Here is a 15,457-nt window from a genome sequence, read left to right on the forward strand (position 1 = left end):
CGCTGCTACAGTCTCAAGAAATAACGTGCTAGATCTTTTCTCTTCTGTGTTAGGGTCTTGGTGGCTAGAAACTCTGACTTGCGCCGCGCTCCACGATTCATCTACCCGCTACCCATTCCCTCTCTCATACGTAGTCTAATGGACATATCCTGCTGCTAGCAACGCTTCGAGCGGCATCTGGCCTCTTGTGACGCACTCTCATGCAATATCGCAAGCCCCTGCACCCTCGGCGCCCTCGGCCTGCAGCATAGTTACCCAGCGCCTGAATGCACTGCAAAATCTTACCACCACCTCACCGATTCTCACTTCGTAGTAGGTAGTATTGCTGCGGTATTGGTATGAGGCTGTTCCATGCCAGACGCCCCTTATCCTCTCCTACTAATGCCATGGCAATGTTACCTACGACAGAGTCCCGCTCCATCAGCAAGATGACCTCCAAGTAACTGCGTTAGACGTCACCCACCACCTAAGTCGTCAGACGAACGCCGCTCTCCGCGGAGGTGGTAGTGCAGAGCAACTAAACCCCAACGCACGAGCACTGCACCCGCTGTGGTGGTAGATAGAGACGTCGCCTGATCCTGACACTCTTTCTAGGTAGCGAGGGTCCTATGGGAGAGCTCCTCGCAGCGAGCGCTGGTGGTCCGACGAGACCAGCCGCAGGAGGGAGGGCGCGTATGGAGCGACAGTGGGGTAGTCAGGAGGCACAGCTGGCAGTATTGTGATGCGTTTCCCGGATTCGGTAGCACACATTTCTGATAAGTAATCACCATCATCGGCACCGGCACTACTCGTACACACCCATCTGCAAATCTCGCGCATACAATCCCCACTCGATACTTCCCCCCCGCAATCGTTCCCGTGTCGTCACCTCGCTTTTAATTCGCCCACATAACCTCACTCAGCTGCAACAAACAATCCCCCTCTGCGCGCTTCGCCTGCATCGCCACCTCGCGCCGTTCGCTCCCCAGCGCCTCCGAGTAGCACAGCTCGACCAGCCCCTTCAGTTCCTCGTAACTATACCCTAGCTCTTCGTTGTTTGTCTCCTTCGCACGCTTGATGATCGCGTCCGGCCCCGCGGTGAAGAAGTCGAAGTAGGCGGCGGAGCGGGGTAGGAGGGCGAGAGCCTCGATGTTCTTCAGGTTTTGCTGGAGGACTAGGATGTTGAGCTGCATGCGGCCGCAGCCGGCGGCGTTCATGCGCTTGATGTTGTGAGAGGAGAGGTGTAGAAGCGCCGTATCCATTAAGGTGGCGAGGTGGGTGGTTATGAGGCTAGTGGTTTGTGGTTAGGGGTTTTTTGCTTTTTACCAGGGAAGGGAAGGGAGGGAGTGGCGTACAGGTGTTGCGTATCGGGCAAGTGGTTGGAAACCTCCTCATCGAATACGACGAGGTCGCCGTTCAGACTGATTATGTCGGGGTCGGGGTCGTTGACGACTTGTTCGAGGAGGTAGTCTTCTTTGATGGAGAGGCGGAGCTGGTGTAGGACGCGGCAGCGGATTTCAAGGTGCAGACAGCGCAGGACTGTTGCGGCGAGCTGTTGGTAAGAGTTCACGACGCTGTCGAATTCACTGTAAGGAGTTAATGTTGCGCTTCGAGTGAAAATAGGGTATTGCGTACGTTGCGGTTTCTTCATTGAGGGGAAGGTAGACGGCTGCTCCTTCGGAGCGAGGCTCGGTTGACTGGACCATTGTCCAGCGTCGATTGTGCTTGGGTTTGCCAGACTCTCGCCGTGAAGAGTCGGTGGCTCGGTCGCTGATTAGTCGTAAGTGGGCGACCTTGCTTGCTAGCCACTTCATGCTGGTGTGTAGTAAACAAAGGCTAGCAATGTTTTTCCTATCCAGGATCAGATCGTATTCCTCGAGCGGTTCTGTGTCCGTCTCAGAAATAAGGAGAGAGATTTCCTTCTCCAGACGTTCCTGGGTAGGAACAGAGAACAGAGAGGAGACTATCTCTGAAAGTTCTCCATTCTCTGCAAATGATGCGGACGCCTTGAGTCGCCTTCCTGTTTGCGCCTTGGCCTGACTTCTAGTGACCAAGGCTTTGTACCAGCCGCAGCACTTGTCATAATATGTGACCATTTGAGTGATGATCAGTTGGCTGAAGGCTTGATCATGAGGCAGATTGTCCAGCATTTTGCAGAAGGCGGTAATCAGCGCGAAGAATTTGATAGCACCCTTTGGAATTTAGTAGTGTTTCATCGTGTCGAGAAAGTTTTTTGATAGGTACCTGGAAGATCGGCTTCTTTGAGTGTTGTGCCCAATGTCCTTCCTGCTGGAAGGCGTCTAGCTCGATGAAGGTTTGTGCGCATAGATCGACAAGCGTCTCATCTAGTTGCGGGTGGAATACGTTCACCAGGAAGTCATCTAAGAATGATGTCAAAGTACTCATGACTATGTCTGAGCTCGGTGGGACAACTTCCTTCAGGCGATTGAGGAAGTCTAGAGACGGAGGAAGAAGAATTCCCATGTTGAAAACGCTCGGCTCAACGAGCAATTTGTGCCCTGTAGCACTGCCATCATGCATCGTACTGTTATTAGCGTCAGAGATCCCGTCTGGCCTTTTCGAATCAGATACCAGCCCAGGAACGGAAGACTTCAGAATGAACTCAAGATCATCTCTTTCCGTAGCCAGCTCCGTCGACTTGACGTCCATGTCGGATAGTTTAAACATCCTCTTTGACCGATCACGTGGATTCTTCTGAAAAACACTGCCACTAGAAGTCTGGCCTTGGCCAGATCGGTAGGCAAGATCTCCATCCGTTGCGAGATAGTCATGCAGAAGAGAGCGCATCTAGTTGGTCAGGTAAGCAACAGCCTCTCCCGTCAGAGTGGCACACATACCTCGCTTTGGTAAAGCTTCCACAGTTCCTTGAAGCCTCTCGTCAAGGTACCGGCATCGTGGAATCCTTCGCGGCGTGATATTCCAGCTACAACATCATGAACAACGCGATGGCCCTCTGCGATAGCTTCGAACCTTGCATATAATGTCCAAAGAAGATCATTCAGCAACGTTGTTCGGGCCGTATCGCTCTCGATGATGACATCTGCCTTCCCACGGGCCTTGTTCGCATATGCACGAAGTGTGCTTGGGTGACGCTGTGCGACTTCGTTGTTCGATTTCTCTACGACCTTGAATAATTCAACGGGCAAGCGTTGTTCAATGGTGTCGATCGCAATTTCAAGGCGATTCATCTTGTTCAACGCTTCTACTATGAGTTGGATATAATGAAAGGTATCAGCTTCGGGGTTGCGCGATGAATCGTCTGTCATCTGTTGAGCATCAGCTAGCGCTCATGGTAGAAGGCGAGATTGTACAAACTGCCGCAGAGGTGTCCAAAGCGTCGAGAAAGTTATAGAGGGACCGGCCTTGCGAATCTAAAGCATGTTAGCCTTTAGACCAGGGTACTAGAGAGCGTCCGTACCAATAATGGGGGCCCCGCTGGCCGATTCCGTCTTGGCTTGGTTGTGTGAGTAGACCTTCCAGCGGTCTTCACAGTATGGCGATTTGAGGTAGAGGTGGCTGTGCAGCTCTTCAATCAAGATATCGGTCAAAGACTACTATATGTTAGTGAAGTCTTATCTTCGTTCTTAGAAGCAGACGTACATGTTCTTGATTGCTAAGATATATACGTAGGTCACTGAGTGCCCCGATGCCCTCCATCTCTGACTTGCGAATCATTTTTAAAGCATCCTGTAAGATCTCTACGGCTGTGAGGAATCGCTTTTCTGATATTCGGGCCTCCAGTTTCCCGGGAACAACTTGTAATTGCTCACTATGGGTTGTCAGCGCCCGTTCGGAAGGTCTTCAGTCTGGAAAGGAGGACGTGCATTGTGTTCAGCACCTGTATCATGCCATCGTAATTTTGAGACGAGGTCGCATAGTCCTTCAGCTCTGGCTTCGTCGTCGACAAGTGCGACTTGGCCTGGATGAGGGAGGCTTTGAGGGTTCTAACGCGAGTTTGTGACATCTGCAGGCTCGACTGAATCTTATGGAATGTGCCGATGGAGCTGTTGAAGCCCTGATGATGCTCTGAGTTGACTGGTTAGCCACCAATCCGGGCGCAGGGGAAACTCAATTACCATTCACTATTGCCTTCAATGAGCTTTGCAGCCGTTGATGTGTCTCCCGAAACATGTCGTATCGGCTAGCAAGACCAAGGGAGCTGGAGTCAAGCAACTTGAGGGAGATCTGCACAGGCACGCATTTGTCGTCGGTCATGAACTCCCAGTCTCGTTTTATATACTCTAGGACGTCTGATACCTATTAGTATCGCTAGATCAAGGCAGAGAGCAGTTCGCCCTTGAAGTCCGGGCTTGACCTCAGCACAGGCTGTCGATAGCAGCATCACTGACCCTGAATCTGCTGGTCAGCCGAACGGCCACCGCCTGGACGACTCCTGCTCCGACTGCGATTGCCCCATTGCCTGTCCCCGCTCCTTCGATGTGCTTGGGTCCGCTCCAGGCTGGTTGGCCTGGCCACAGCAGGGTCCTCCGGGGAAGGGTTACGGTTGAAGCCCCCGTAGCCACCAGCACGTCGGTCTCGATTCTGATCGGGTCTATTCTGGGGAGGCGCCTCGCTGTCTGGCTGCTCGTACTGTCTAGCAGTGCCCTCATCGTAGTATCCGTTCGTGTATCCTCCCGAGCCATTGGCGCCAGGCCGGTGTGGAGGGCGTCGTGACATGGTGTTGCTGTCAGCGGTTGTCGCAAAGTCTGAGAGATAGCACCGGGCAGCTCATATTGCGCAGCTACGTAGCCTGCTTCCAATCGTTTTCTGCTATCGCAGTCGGTGGTGCGCGGTAATCGTCTTTAATTTCTGAACAGCTGTACTGAAGCTGCGGTCATGTTACTCGCGTTGCGGGAGTCTGCTGCAAACCAGGCAAACACCGCACAATGGGCCGACGATCTGCCGGCTTGGCAGCATGTTTGGAGGTCGCGATGCATTTCACCTCACTTTCTTTCTCTCTTTGAACCTCAATTCCACCGCCTTCACGCCAGACGCTCCGGCATGAGAGAGCGCCTCACGATCCTTTAGGGGCTATTGTTGCCTCTCGCTCACCACCACTCCATCTCCAGCCTTGCCTGCGCCAGCTGCGACAGCTCCACCATGGCGACCTACCAAAACGGGATCACGAACGGCATCAACGGCCATGGCCCCTCCTCTCACCCGATGCGCTTCTCCGATGTCCCCAAGGCCATATCTGTGGCTGTTGCCGAGGACGAAGGCCCCATCGAAGTCGAAATTTCTCTGGACGATGATATCCAAGACGACCCGACCGAGCTATGCACACTCCTAGAAAACGAGACCGCGGCAAAGAACATGTGGATGATCGTCGCGCTTGGGTATGCAAAGCAACGCAAAGTTGATGTCGCTGTCGAGGTCTTGACGAAGGCGCTGGCGGCGCTGGCAAGAGGACGGCCGGATGACCGACTCAGTGTCTTGAACGCGCTCTGCTGGATGTACCTCCTGAAATGTCGCGAGGCACCGAGGATCAAGCCAGGTATGCGACTACTTCTAGCGTAATACTGTCTCCAGTCCATTGCTGGAGGTTAGAATCAGCACTTACTAATTGCCTCTAGACAATCAACTTGCCTCTGAAGCGCGTACCAAGGACTTCTACATTCAAGCGGCTACCAGTACCTTGAACGACGCCTCTCGGATCAGCCCTTCATACCCTCCTCTCTTTCTAGCCCGCGGCGTCTTATACCTCCTCAGGTCATCTCTTCAGTCGTCGAAGTCTGGATCGGCTTCCCAAATCAGTGCTGAGCGCATCGAAACCCTCAAGCAAGCAGATAAATGCTTCGGAGACGCGCTTCGAGCCTCCGGCCACAAGAACATCATGGCCTTCATGGGCAAAGCTAGGGTGCAATACTCTCTGGGTAAATACGGTGAAGCCCTAAAGCTGTACCAAGGCGTGCTGGAGAAGGCGCCCGACGTAATCGATCCTGATCCTCGCATTGGAATTGGGTGCTGTTTCTGGCAATTGGGACACAAGGACGATGCCCAACGCGCATGGGAACGAGCTATGGAGCTGAACCCGAAATCGAAGATTGCGCTCATCTTGTTGGGGTTGTACAATTTCCATCGCAGTTCGCAATACTCGACCTCCGACCCCAACTTCGCCGAGCCCTACAGAAAGGCAATAACCCAATATACTGTTCCGGCGTTTAAGATGGATAACAAACTTCCGCTAACATGTGCTACCCTTGGCGGATATTACATGATGAAGAGAATGATGGACAAGGTTGAATCGCTAGCGCGAAGGGCCATTGAGCTTACCGACGTGAATGCCATTGCCAGTGATGGATGGTATTTGCTTGCGCGTAAAGAACACTCCAATGACGATATCGCCAAGGCTTACGACTATTATTCGAAGTCGGATCAGGCTCGCGGGGGTGATGAGCGTGGTTATATTCCCGCCAAGTTTGGATCCGCGCAGATTCGGGTCCTTATGCAAGACTACGATGGCGCAAAGTTCCGCCTAGAGAAGATCGTACAGCAGGCTAAGATCCCCGAGGCGCAAACTCTCCTAGGAACGCTCTACGCTGAAGACGTCTTTTCCGCGCAGTCAGCAAAGTCCAAGGAAGAGAAGTCCAATGAGATGAAGAAGGCCCTGACATATCTTGAAGCTGTCCGCTTGGCTTGGGCAGATCCCAAAAAAAATTTGTCAGCTGACTCGTCCGTCCTTCTCAATCTCGCCAGATTGTACGAAATCGACCATCCCGACAAGAGTTTGAAATGCCTGGAACAAGTTGAGCAAATGGAGATTGACGACATCCCCGACGAAGACAAACCTCAAGGCATTGACGATGAGGCTGAATATAACGCTGCCCTGCGCGAGTCTCTCCCGCCTCAGCTGCTCAACAACATGGGATGCTTCCATTACCAGTCAGAGAAGTATGGTCGTGCTCGTGAGTTGTTCCAAACCGCTTTGAATGCTTGTGTCAAAGCAGGCGACAAGGACCAGTCAATCGATACCGACGCGCTTGTCACGACTATCAGCTATAACCTAGCGCGAACCTATGAGGCAGAGGGGATGCCTAACGAAGCGAAGCAAGTCTACGAAGGCTTACTTGATCGACATAGCGACTACACGGACGCTGTCACTCGACTTGCATACATCGCGTTACGGCAAAGCCCGGGCGACGAAGGCCCGAAAGCGATTCAGAAACTGTACCGCGAAGAGCCTTCCAATCTCGAGGTCCGCGCTCTCTATGGCTGGTATCTAAGCAAGGCTAAGAAACGGACACCGAACTTCGGTGAGGATCAGGAGCAACGTCACTATAAGCATACTCTGCAAAGCTTCGACAAGCATGACCGGTACTCACTGACAGGCATGGGCAATGTCTATCTGACGATCGCTCGTGAGATGAGGAGAGATACTGAGCAAGACAAGGACAAGCGGCGAAACATGTATTCCAAGGCGGTTGAGATCTTCGACAAAGCTCTGCAACTCGATCCTCGCAATGCCTACGCAGCTCAAGGTATTGCTATAGCTCTTGTCGAAGACAAGAAGGACTATGCTACCGCACTGCAAATCTTCACGAAGGTCCGAGAGACGATGAAAGAAGCCAGCGTCTTCATCAACCTTGGACATACATATTGCGAAGTCAAGCAGTACGCCCGCGCCATCGAAAACGTAAGTTACTGATCTCTCAAAACGTAATCTGTGTATTAACAATGTATAGTATGAAGCTGCTTTGTCAAAAGACCGTGCTAGGGATCCTCAGATTCTAGCTTGTCTCGGTCGCGTGTGGCTGCTACGTGGAAAACACGATAAGAACATCAAGGCAATGAAGACTTCACTGGAATACTCTCAACGTGTAAAAGTCAAGATTCCTTTGTTACAAGATCTATCTTACTAATTCTCTCAGGCCCTCGAAGTCGCTCCAGAACAAGTTCACTTCAAGTTCAACGTCGCATTCGTCCAGTTCCAAATCGCACAGCTGGTCATCAATTTACAAGAATCGCAACGAACGCTCGAAGAAGTCGAGGCGGCATCCACTGGTCTAGATCAGGCCATTGAGTCTTTCAGCGCTATTGCCCAATCTCCCAATCCGCCTTTCCCTAAACATGACATTGAGCAGCGCGCTAATATGGGTCGCAACACAATGCGTCGCCAGATTGAGCGTACTCTCCAGCAACAGAGAGAGTACGAGCAGAAGAACGCAGACCGACTTAAGCAAGCTCGAGGAGTGCGGGAAGCGGAAATGAAGAAGAGAGAGGAAGAGAAGCGCAAGGCAGAGGAAGCGAAGGCTGAGGAGAGACGCAAGGTGGCCGAACAGCGACAAAAGATGGAGGAGCGCGACCGAGAGTACATTGAGAGGCGAAAGGAAGAAGAGAAGAGGCGACAAGAGTTTGTTGCGCAGGATGAAGTTCGCAAGGGTGAGAGAGGCAAAGGCAGGCGAGGTGGAAAGAGGAAGAAGAAGGGCGACGCCTCAGACTCGGACACCGAGGGTGGTGACACCGACGCTGGTGCTCGTAGGTCTAGACAGCGGAGCGCCATGACGTCGGCTACACCAGATACCCAGGATGAGCGACCTCGACAAAAGAAGCGCAAATTGGAGCGGAAATCCAAGATTGCCAGCAAATTCAAATCTGACGAAGTCATTGTCGACAGCGGCAGCGAGGACAATGCGGACGTGGCTGGCGGTTCTGGGAAAGCCGGCATTGGGTCCGACCAAGAACAGTCTGCTGCTCGACCCCGAAAGGCAGCCCGTATCATTGATGACGATGACGATGAGGACGAGGATGCGGGGGTGACCAAACCTACCGGCCGTGCAGCGTCGGATGAAGACGAAGAAATGGTAGAGGCCCCGGCAGAGAACGGTGGGAATGCTGGTGGAGAATCGGAGTCAGAATGATTGGTTCTCTGGCACTCCAGGTTTGCCCATTTCTTTACTTTGTCTCTGAGCATTAGCCATCGGCGCAACCGGCATGGTTTGATTTGGCGGGGCATGGCATCTTGTTCCAACAGGTGGAATAAGCGATATCAAGGTAGCCTCCTTTACATTTGTAGGATAACTTTTGAGCGCCAAATACGAGAAAGTTTTCACACAGTATGCCTATCGCATACCTAGTTATTGGCATTTTCACTTTCGGAGTACAACTTGAGGGATTTTTGACTTGACGTTGATGTAGGCGTGGTGGAAGGAGGTTTTTCTCCGACAAAGTGGTGAGATCAAGTTCCACGGTTCCCTGCCTCCTTTCCTCAATAACTCCGCTCGGCTGACAATTTTAAACAGGAAAGTGGTAAAACAAACTGTAAATAATATGATCTCGAATTGCCCATACGTATATACTCTTGACAAGTACCCACTTCAACCTTTACAGAATGGAGATGTTCCCGACTTGACACACCCGTGGATCAGCAACGCCCGGTGGGGCCCTGCCAAAAGCACCCATTGGTGCACGCTGAGAGTGTCCAGCAACGAACAATCTATTGTTAGTCAGGGCGAGAGGGTAAGAACTCAATCTTTGAGCTATTACGACAAAATGACAGACGATGCATCTATCAGCAAAAGCGCTGTTTAAGACAGAGCTAATAACTTTCCAGTGTGCTGCATAACAATTTTATTGTCGAGGTCATTGATGAATGTCTCGCTGCTAGCTAGTTCTATCAGGCATGCCTACGAGAATAATTGCCTGCACTCATTAGAACGCTCTCGGAAATTCCAGCGCTTACCCAAAAATACCGCCCATTATACACTTTTGGCAACAGAGAGTTTCACGCAAGTACACGTAGCCTTCCCGCAACGACTCATCTCGCCTGAGCAATTCCATGGCGTTAGGGTCCACCACCAGTCTCATGGACATTCTTTTACACATTCAGTTCTTCATATATTCTTCATTTGCTTGGTAGAGGATTAAAACAACGAGATTCTGGCCACATACACCATAAATGGCACCCCTCGATCTTCGTCCCTCCAAGAACTTTTTACTCGTTTTGGCGTCCTAAAAGCTCCCCAGAAGCCTGCTGCATCTCTTACAGCGCCTTCTTGCAACATGGTGAACGGAAAGAGGTGGGCTCTCAGCAGCCTCCTAGCGATCTCTGCATCGGTAAGTCTTGCTTTTCTTCACCTTTGCGTGCGTACGCGCGACACGTTGCTGTCGATTGACTCGACGGCCGTCTTGCATTATCACAAGGGCGGTGCCTTTGAACCTCATTGTCTCGCGGGTGGTTCACAACTTGCTCGCCCTCGCAGCAGATAGTGCTAGAAGCCCAGCTCGCTGCGCTGATCTCCTTCAGTCTCTACTCTCTCCTTCTCCCTCGCATAGTGCTAATCGACTCTAGATTGGCCCAGCCAGCGCCAGCAAGCAATTCTCCAGCGCCGCCACTACTGCGGCCCCGGAGGCCTACACTCAGAGGTACTACGGCGCCGCAGGCATGCCGGCTGCCCAGCAGGCGTGGGGTGTCACATCAGCCCCAAGCTACGAGAAGCATGGCCAGTCTACCTGTTCCGAAGCCAGGACGCCCACTACCCATTACCAGGAGCGTAGGAACGGGTGTTCGCATGGAGGACCTGTGAACGAAACCTCACATGGAAAACTTGGGAACTGCTGCTCGCATGAAGGACATTTAAACGTAACTTCGCATGGAAATCATGGGAACGTAACTTCGCATAGAGGACATAAGAGCTGGTGCTCGCATGAAGGACATAGCAACGTATCTTGGCATGGAGGACATGGGAACGGATCTTCGCATAGAGGACATGGAGGACCATGTTGTGGAGGACCAAGTTGCCGCTCAGGCTGTGGTCCTGGGGGGCACGGCCCTGGCGGTCCTGGAGGTCCTGGCGGTGAAGGCCCTGGGGGCGATGGTCCTGGGGGTGGTAATCCTCCCGTCACAACCATCAACTCCGCCACAACCTCCACTACCGTCACTACCTCGTCTTCGCCCAATTACGCATTTCCTGTTCCGCTGGGAGACAACACCAACATCAGCTGCCCTAAGGATAACGCCACGTGCTACCAGACAGGTAGTGGTCAGAGATACGTTATTCTCTGCAACGTTGACATATATGGCCACGACTTCGAATTAGCCAATTATCAAACCTTCAACGAGTGTCTCCAAGATAACGATACCGAAAGCGAGGATTGTAAGGCTGTTACGTTCGTCCCAGGTGCCACTAAGATGGGTACTTGCCATAGCAAGGAAATGGTTCAAGGAAAGGCCAGTGGACCAGATCACTGGAGTGCCGTGCAAGTGGACAGGTGCCCGGCTCTGGACACCTACCCCTCGAGTGCAACGGTCCATCCCGCAGGTCGCTTTTATTCCACCTCTCCTGCCGGAGCCTCGACCTCTTCGACCACCTCAAACGTTTTTTCTTCCACCTCTCCTGCCAGAGCCTCGACCCCCTCTTCGACCACCTTAGAGACCACCTTAGACCGCTCTTCTTCCACCTCTCCTGCGGGAGGCTTAACCCCCTCTTCGACCACCTCAGACCGCTCTTCTTCTACTCCTTCGCCCGGAGCCTTAACCTCCTCTTCACCCACTACTTTGTTTACCTCTTTAGTCAGAGGTTCGACTGCCTCTTCGCCCCACGGTCCAGGCGGTGCATGGGGCACTTCGACTGCCTCTTCGCCCTACGTTTCAGGCGGTGCGTGGGGCACCACCGTAGCCACAGGCCCCTCCGGTAATGCTATCCCCCTTTCTTTAAATAATCAAGCCGAGATCAGCTGCTCCCAGAACCACCTCACTTGCTATCAAGCAAAGAGTGGGAATCACTATGTGATTATCTGCAATATAAACTTGTACGGCGGGACTACCAGTCTTACAGCTATACAAGTGTCAGCGAGTGTCTCTTAGACTGTGATCTCGAAAGCGTTGATCGTACAGATCTAACGGACGTCCCAGGCTACACCCATGATACCGGCGGCTACTATACCAAAGATGTTCACAAGCCACGGGTCAGTGGAAACACAGACTGGAGTGCCGGGCAAGTGGACAAGTTCCCGCCCCCGCACAATTATAACTCCGGTATAGACAAGCACGGCGCCGCCCAAAAATTTGCCGCCAGGTCGCTCCCGCCCTACACTCCCTGGACAGCTACCACCACAACAGCATGGGATGGCGAGTCAGTTCGGCAAAAGTATACAAGCTCCCCCACCGTTTCCAAGACCGAGGCACCGGAACCAGGAGAGACTCTGACCAAACACTGGTTTTGTGAGGACAGTGACTCGTGGGCCGGCTCCGGCAACGACGGATGCTGGGAATCGGACGATGGCGAGATCTACGTCATCTCCTGCGGCATTGGTTTCCCCGCTAGTGACATCGTTGATGGGACATATGACAACATCTCCCGGGACCAATGTTTTACGAAGTGCGACGAAGATAGGGAATGTAAATTGTTTACGTTCGTTCCAGGAAAGCAAGCCAAAGACCAGAAATCCGGGCCTAATGGCACCTGCTACACCAAGTGGAAACAAAACCCGCCAACCCAAGACACTGCTGTCTGGAGCGGTGCGAAGGTCAATAAATGTTCTCTATCCGACAACACCTATGAACTGGGTGAAAAAAAATACCAGGGCTCGGCGGACGGTGCTGTCTTGCTACCACTTTGGTACAATATCTGCAATCCAAGGAAATCAGACTTTAGCATCGGGAAGGGCGGATGTTATCAGACGGATGATGGCAAATTCTACAACGTCTCCTGTGGCTTTGAGTTGAGTAGCAGTGAACACCTTACCTCATTCGACTTCCAAACGAGTGGCGAATGTGTACAAGACTGTGTTCTCGACGCCAACTGTATGGGCTTCACGTACCACCCAGGCAATGGGGATGAGGGCAATTGCATTTTAAAGGGCATGAAGGATAGTCTCTCACCGCCGATTGAAAACCCCAATGTCTGGAGTGGCGTGTCCGTCGAAAATTGTTCTGTTAACCACTCTCCCCTCCTCCCTAATCCTGACATCGCCAAATCAGCCGTTTCGGGCGCCACCTCGTTGTCTTCGTCAGCACCAACCAGGACTAAACTCTTTCGGCGTGGTGCCTCATCGACGAGTTCGTCTACCATTAAAGTGGCTGCCGAACCTAGAGTGTCAGCCACCTCATTGAAAACGCACAAGACCCCACTAACCTGCCCCGAGGCCAACGGAAAATGCTACAAGAGCGAGGAAAGCCACCTCTACACCGTCCTCTGCGGCCGCGACTTCGTGTCCACCTACGAAAAAGACAAGAAGTCGTCTGAAGTAAAAAGCATGAACGAGTGTATCTCCGAATGCGACCAAAAGCTCAAAAACCTAGACGAAGTCTGCGGCGCCTTGACCTTCACCTTCAACGTCAGCGCACCCGAGACCGGCGCCAGTTGCTTGACCAAGAACAGGGACGTTAGTAGAAAAGAACCCGAGTACGAGCTGCCTCCCATAGCCGACTCCCCTAGGAGTGCAGTCGCCATCAGGGTGAAGGATTGCCCGCTCATATCCGACGTGGAAAAGGGCAACTGGGGGATCTCTGGTAAGGACGGCGTCATCTTTGTAGACCCGTTTTTCCCCCACTTGAACTTCTCTGATGTGCGGAACACGACTAGCAAGTGCTGGAAGAGAGTGGGGGATTCGCATGTCTCGGTCCAGGTATGCTAGACTGCCTGTGCGACGAATAGAGCAGGGCCGCTGTCGAGTGGTACCCTCACTTTCAAATCGACACCGGATGTCGGGCTGCTCCCCTCCCTCATCAGTACCAAACTAATGCCGACGCGTCAAATAACATCCACTCGAAGAGTCGAGAAACAAGGTCAAGTCTTTCTTTGTTTTCTTTTGTGGAGGAGAAGGGGTGTGCTGTTTGGGAGGTATCTTCCGAAAGCACCTACCCCTTTGGGCGCACGGATCGGATCTTAACATATGTGTTCATGCTGTTTGGCTAGATTCTAGATTGCAAAAGTGTTTTCATGCGGTTTTAAGTCTTACTGGGTTTCTAGGTAAGATGTAATATCTTAAGAATCTCTCTAGGTCTGTTGGTTGGTAGAGCACACAAACAAAAGCTTACATATGGTACACGCATCTTTCTGACACGGATTGAAGCCTCTCAACATACTGACAGAGACCTGGTCAAAGACGACGGGCGGCTCGAAAATCCTCCTTCCCGGCGGCGGCAAAACAAATTTGCGAGTCTCCCTTTCTAGCAACTCTTGGCAAACCGCGAGGGGCGCAAAAAGTGTGTAGTACGCAACCCCCCCTCTAACTTAACCACTTGGCCCAGCGGCTTCTCCAAAATCTCTTCAAAAATCCCATCTGGCTAGGCGAGTGACGTCCCAGTGTCAGATCTGAGCTACGACGCGTGCTTGTTGAGCTATCCGTGAAAAGACTCAAACACGGCGGATAGCTCGAAAATCCTCGTTCTCGGCGACGGCGAAACAAAGTTGCGAATGCTCCAAGGTTCTCTTCTGGCATCTCTTGGCAGTGGAGGAGCGCGTCACAGGTTTAATCTATGTACGCCTCTCTGGTTCTTTTTGGAGTGGCCTCGCGAGTTTACCAGTTGTCCAAACTGCTGGACCTCTTGCTGATTTGAAAGTCTGGAGATACCTTGAAGTACTAGAGAATGGCAGGAAAATGTACGGATATAAGGAGGCATTTTACGATGGTCGGGATATTTACTGAGTCCATCACTAGAAGCTACACCAACATACAGTTCTTGAATATAGTTCGAGGCCCCTTTCCGTCATGTGCTCATTTCAGATTATGCACAAAGCCTGAAGCCCATTAGTATAGCTTGCTACTAGAAACTGGTGCCCCAATACCGCAGATTAGCCCAGCCTTATCTCGCTTCCCCAAAGATGACCCATGACCAGCCTATGTATACTTCTCAGGACTGTCCAAGGTGGCTCACCAAGCTTATTGGCGGTTGAAGATGATGTACTTAGGATTCTTGGAAGTGTGTTGGGGCAACTCTAACGGTAGCGAGAATGATGACCCATAGCCAGCTTATTTATACTTCTATGGCACTGTCCGAGGTAGACCGTAGCCTACCAAGTTTACTGAGTGCCCAAAATGATCTACTTGAGATTCGTGAAAGTGTGCTGAGGCACCTCTGACGGTGGCAAGCAAGTGTGCACTCCTATCGGCCCCTTTTTATTGCTCACCCGTCTGATAGCCACCGATTCGCCGTCCCTATCTGTCAGTGAGAAGAAAGATAACGACGTCACAGGTCACACTGCCCCTCAGGCCTATAAGAACTCCCCTCCTTACCTTCCACCTCCACTCCTCACCTCACCTCCAACAACTTCCTTCCTCTACACCACTCTTCAACAGAACTCAACCAAACCAAACACTCTTCCATCATCTACAATCCACTATCACTAGCAATCATGAAGCTCACCACCCTTCTCGTCGCCGGCGCCGCGGTCATCGGCCTCGCCGCCGCGCACCCCGTCAACGAAGCCCGCGACGACTGCAATCACAGCTGGTGCGGTGCTCCGTTCTGCTACCCGGAGTGCGGCCCCAATGGCAAGGAGAAGCGTGACGTTGA

At 52.2% G+C, this 15,457-nt stretch overlaps 4 protein-coding genes across 4 annotated transcripts in view; 3 read left to right on the forward strand and 1 right to left on the reverse strand.

The window, feature by feature from the left end:
- Positions 1-485: 485 nt before the first annotated feature.
- BDZ99DRAFT_292350 (uncharacterized protein) lies at positions 486-4,823 on the reverse strand. The gene is made up of 11 exons (XM_033714108.1): positions 4,350-4,823; positions 4,077-4,250; positions 3,825-4,026; positions 3,601-3,769; positions 3,419-3,551; positions 3,316-3,371; positions 2,838-3,266; positions 2,224-2,787; positions 1,615-2,171; positions 1,335-1,565; positions 486-1,269 (listed from the first exon to the last, which is right to left on the reverse strand). Exons 1-11 carry the CDS (start codon positions 4,675-4,677, stop codon positions 876-878), a joined length of 3,237 nt encoding a protein of 1,078 aa, XP_033577942.1. The 5' UTR covers positions 4,678-4,823; the 3' UTR covers positions 486-875.
- Positions 4,824-5,298: 475 nt separating this feature from the next.
- On the forward strand, positions 5,299-9,286 carry BDZ99DRAFT_462265 (tetratricopeptide repeat protein 1). The gene is made up of 5 exons (XM_033719810.1): positions 5,299-5,494; positions 5,574-7,633; positions 7,683-7,817; positions 7,869-9,169; positions 9,240-9,286. Exons 1-4 carry the CDS (start codon positions 5,452-5,454, stop codon positions 8,856-8,858), a joined length of 3,228 nt encoding a protein of 1,075 aa, XP_033577943.1. The 5' UTR covers positions 5,299-5,451; the 3' UTR covers positions 8,859-9,169; positions 9,240-9,286.
- A 713-nt stretch (positions 9,287-9,999) lies between these two features.
- BDZ99DRAFT_519647 (uncharacterized protein) lies at positions 10,000-13,575 on the forward strand (the record flags this gene model as incomplete). The annotated part of the gene is made up of 3 exons (XM_033725435.1): positions 10,000-10,053; positions 10,289-11,630; positions 11,852-13,575. 3 exons carry the CDS (start codon positions 10,000-10,002, stop codon positions 13,573-13,575), a joined length of 3,120 nt encoding a protein of 1,039 aa, XP_033577944.1.
- A 1,312-nt stretch (positions 13,576-14,887) lies between these two features.
- BDZ99DRAFT_462266 (uncharacterized protein) overlaps positions 14,888-15,457 on the forward strand; it is a 1,107-nt gene continuing 537 nt past the window's right edge. Inside the window, exon 1 of the mRNA XM_033719811.1 lies at positions 14,888-15,457. This exon is cut by the window's right edge and continues 537 nt beyond it. Within this exon, the coding sequence (XP_033577945.1) occupies positions 15,297-15,457 (161 nt within the window). The 5' untranslated portion in view covers positions 14,888-15,296.

The sequence above is a fragment of the Mytilinidion resinicola genome (assembly GCF_010093595.1).
Source record: "Mytilinidion resinicola strain CBS 304.34 unplaced genomic scaffold BDZ99scaffold_8, whole genome shotgun sequence".
NCBI classification, from domain to species: Eukaryota; Fungi; Ascomycota; class Dothideomycetes; order Mytilinidiales; family Mytilinidiaceae; genus Mytilinidion; species Mytilinidion resinicola.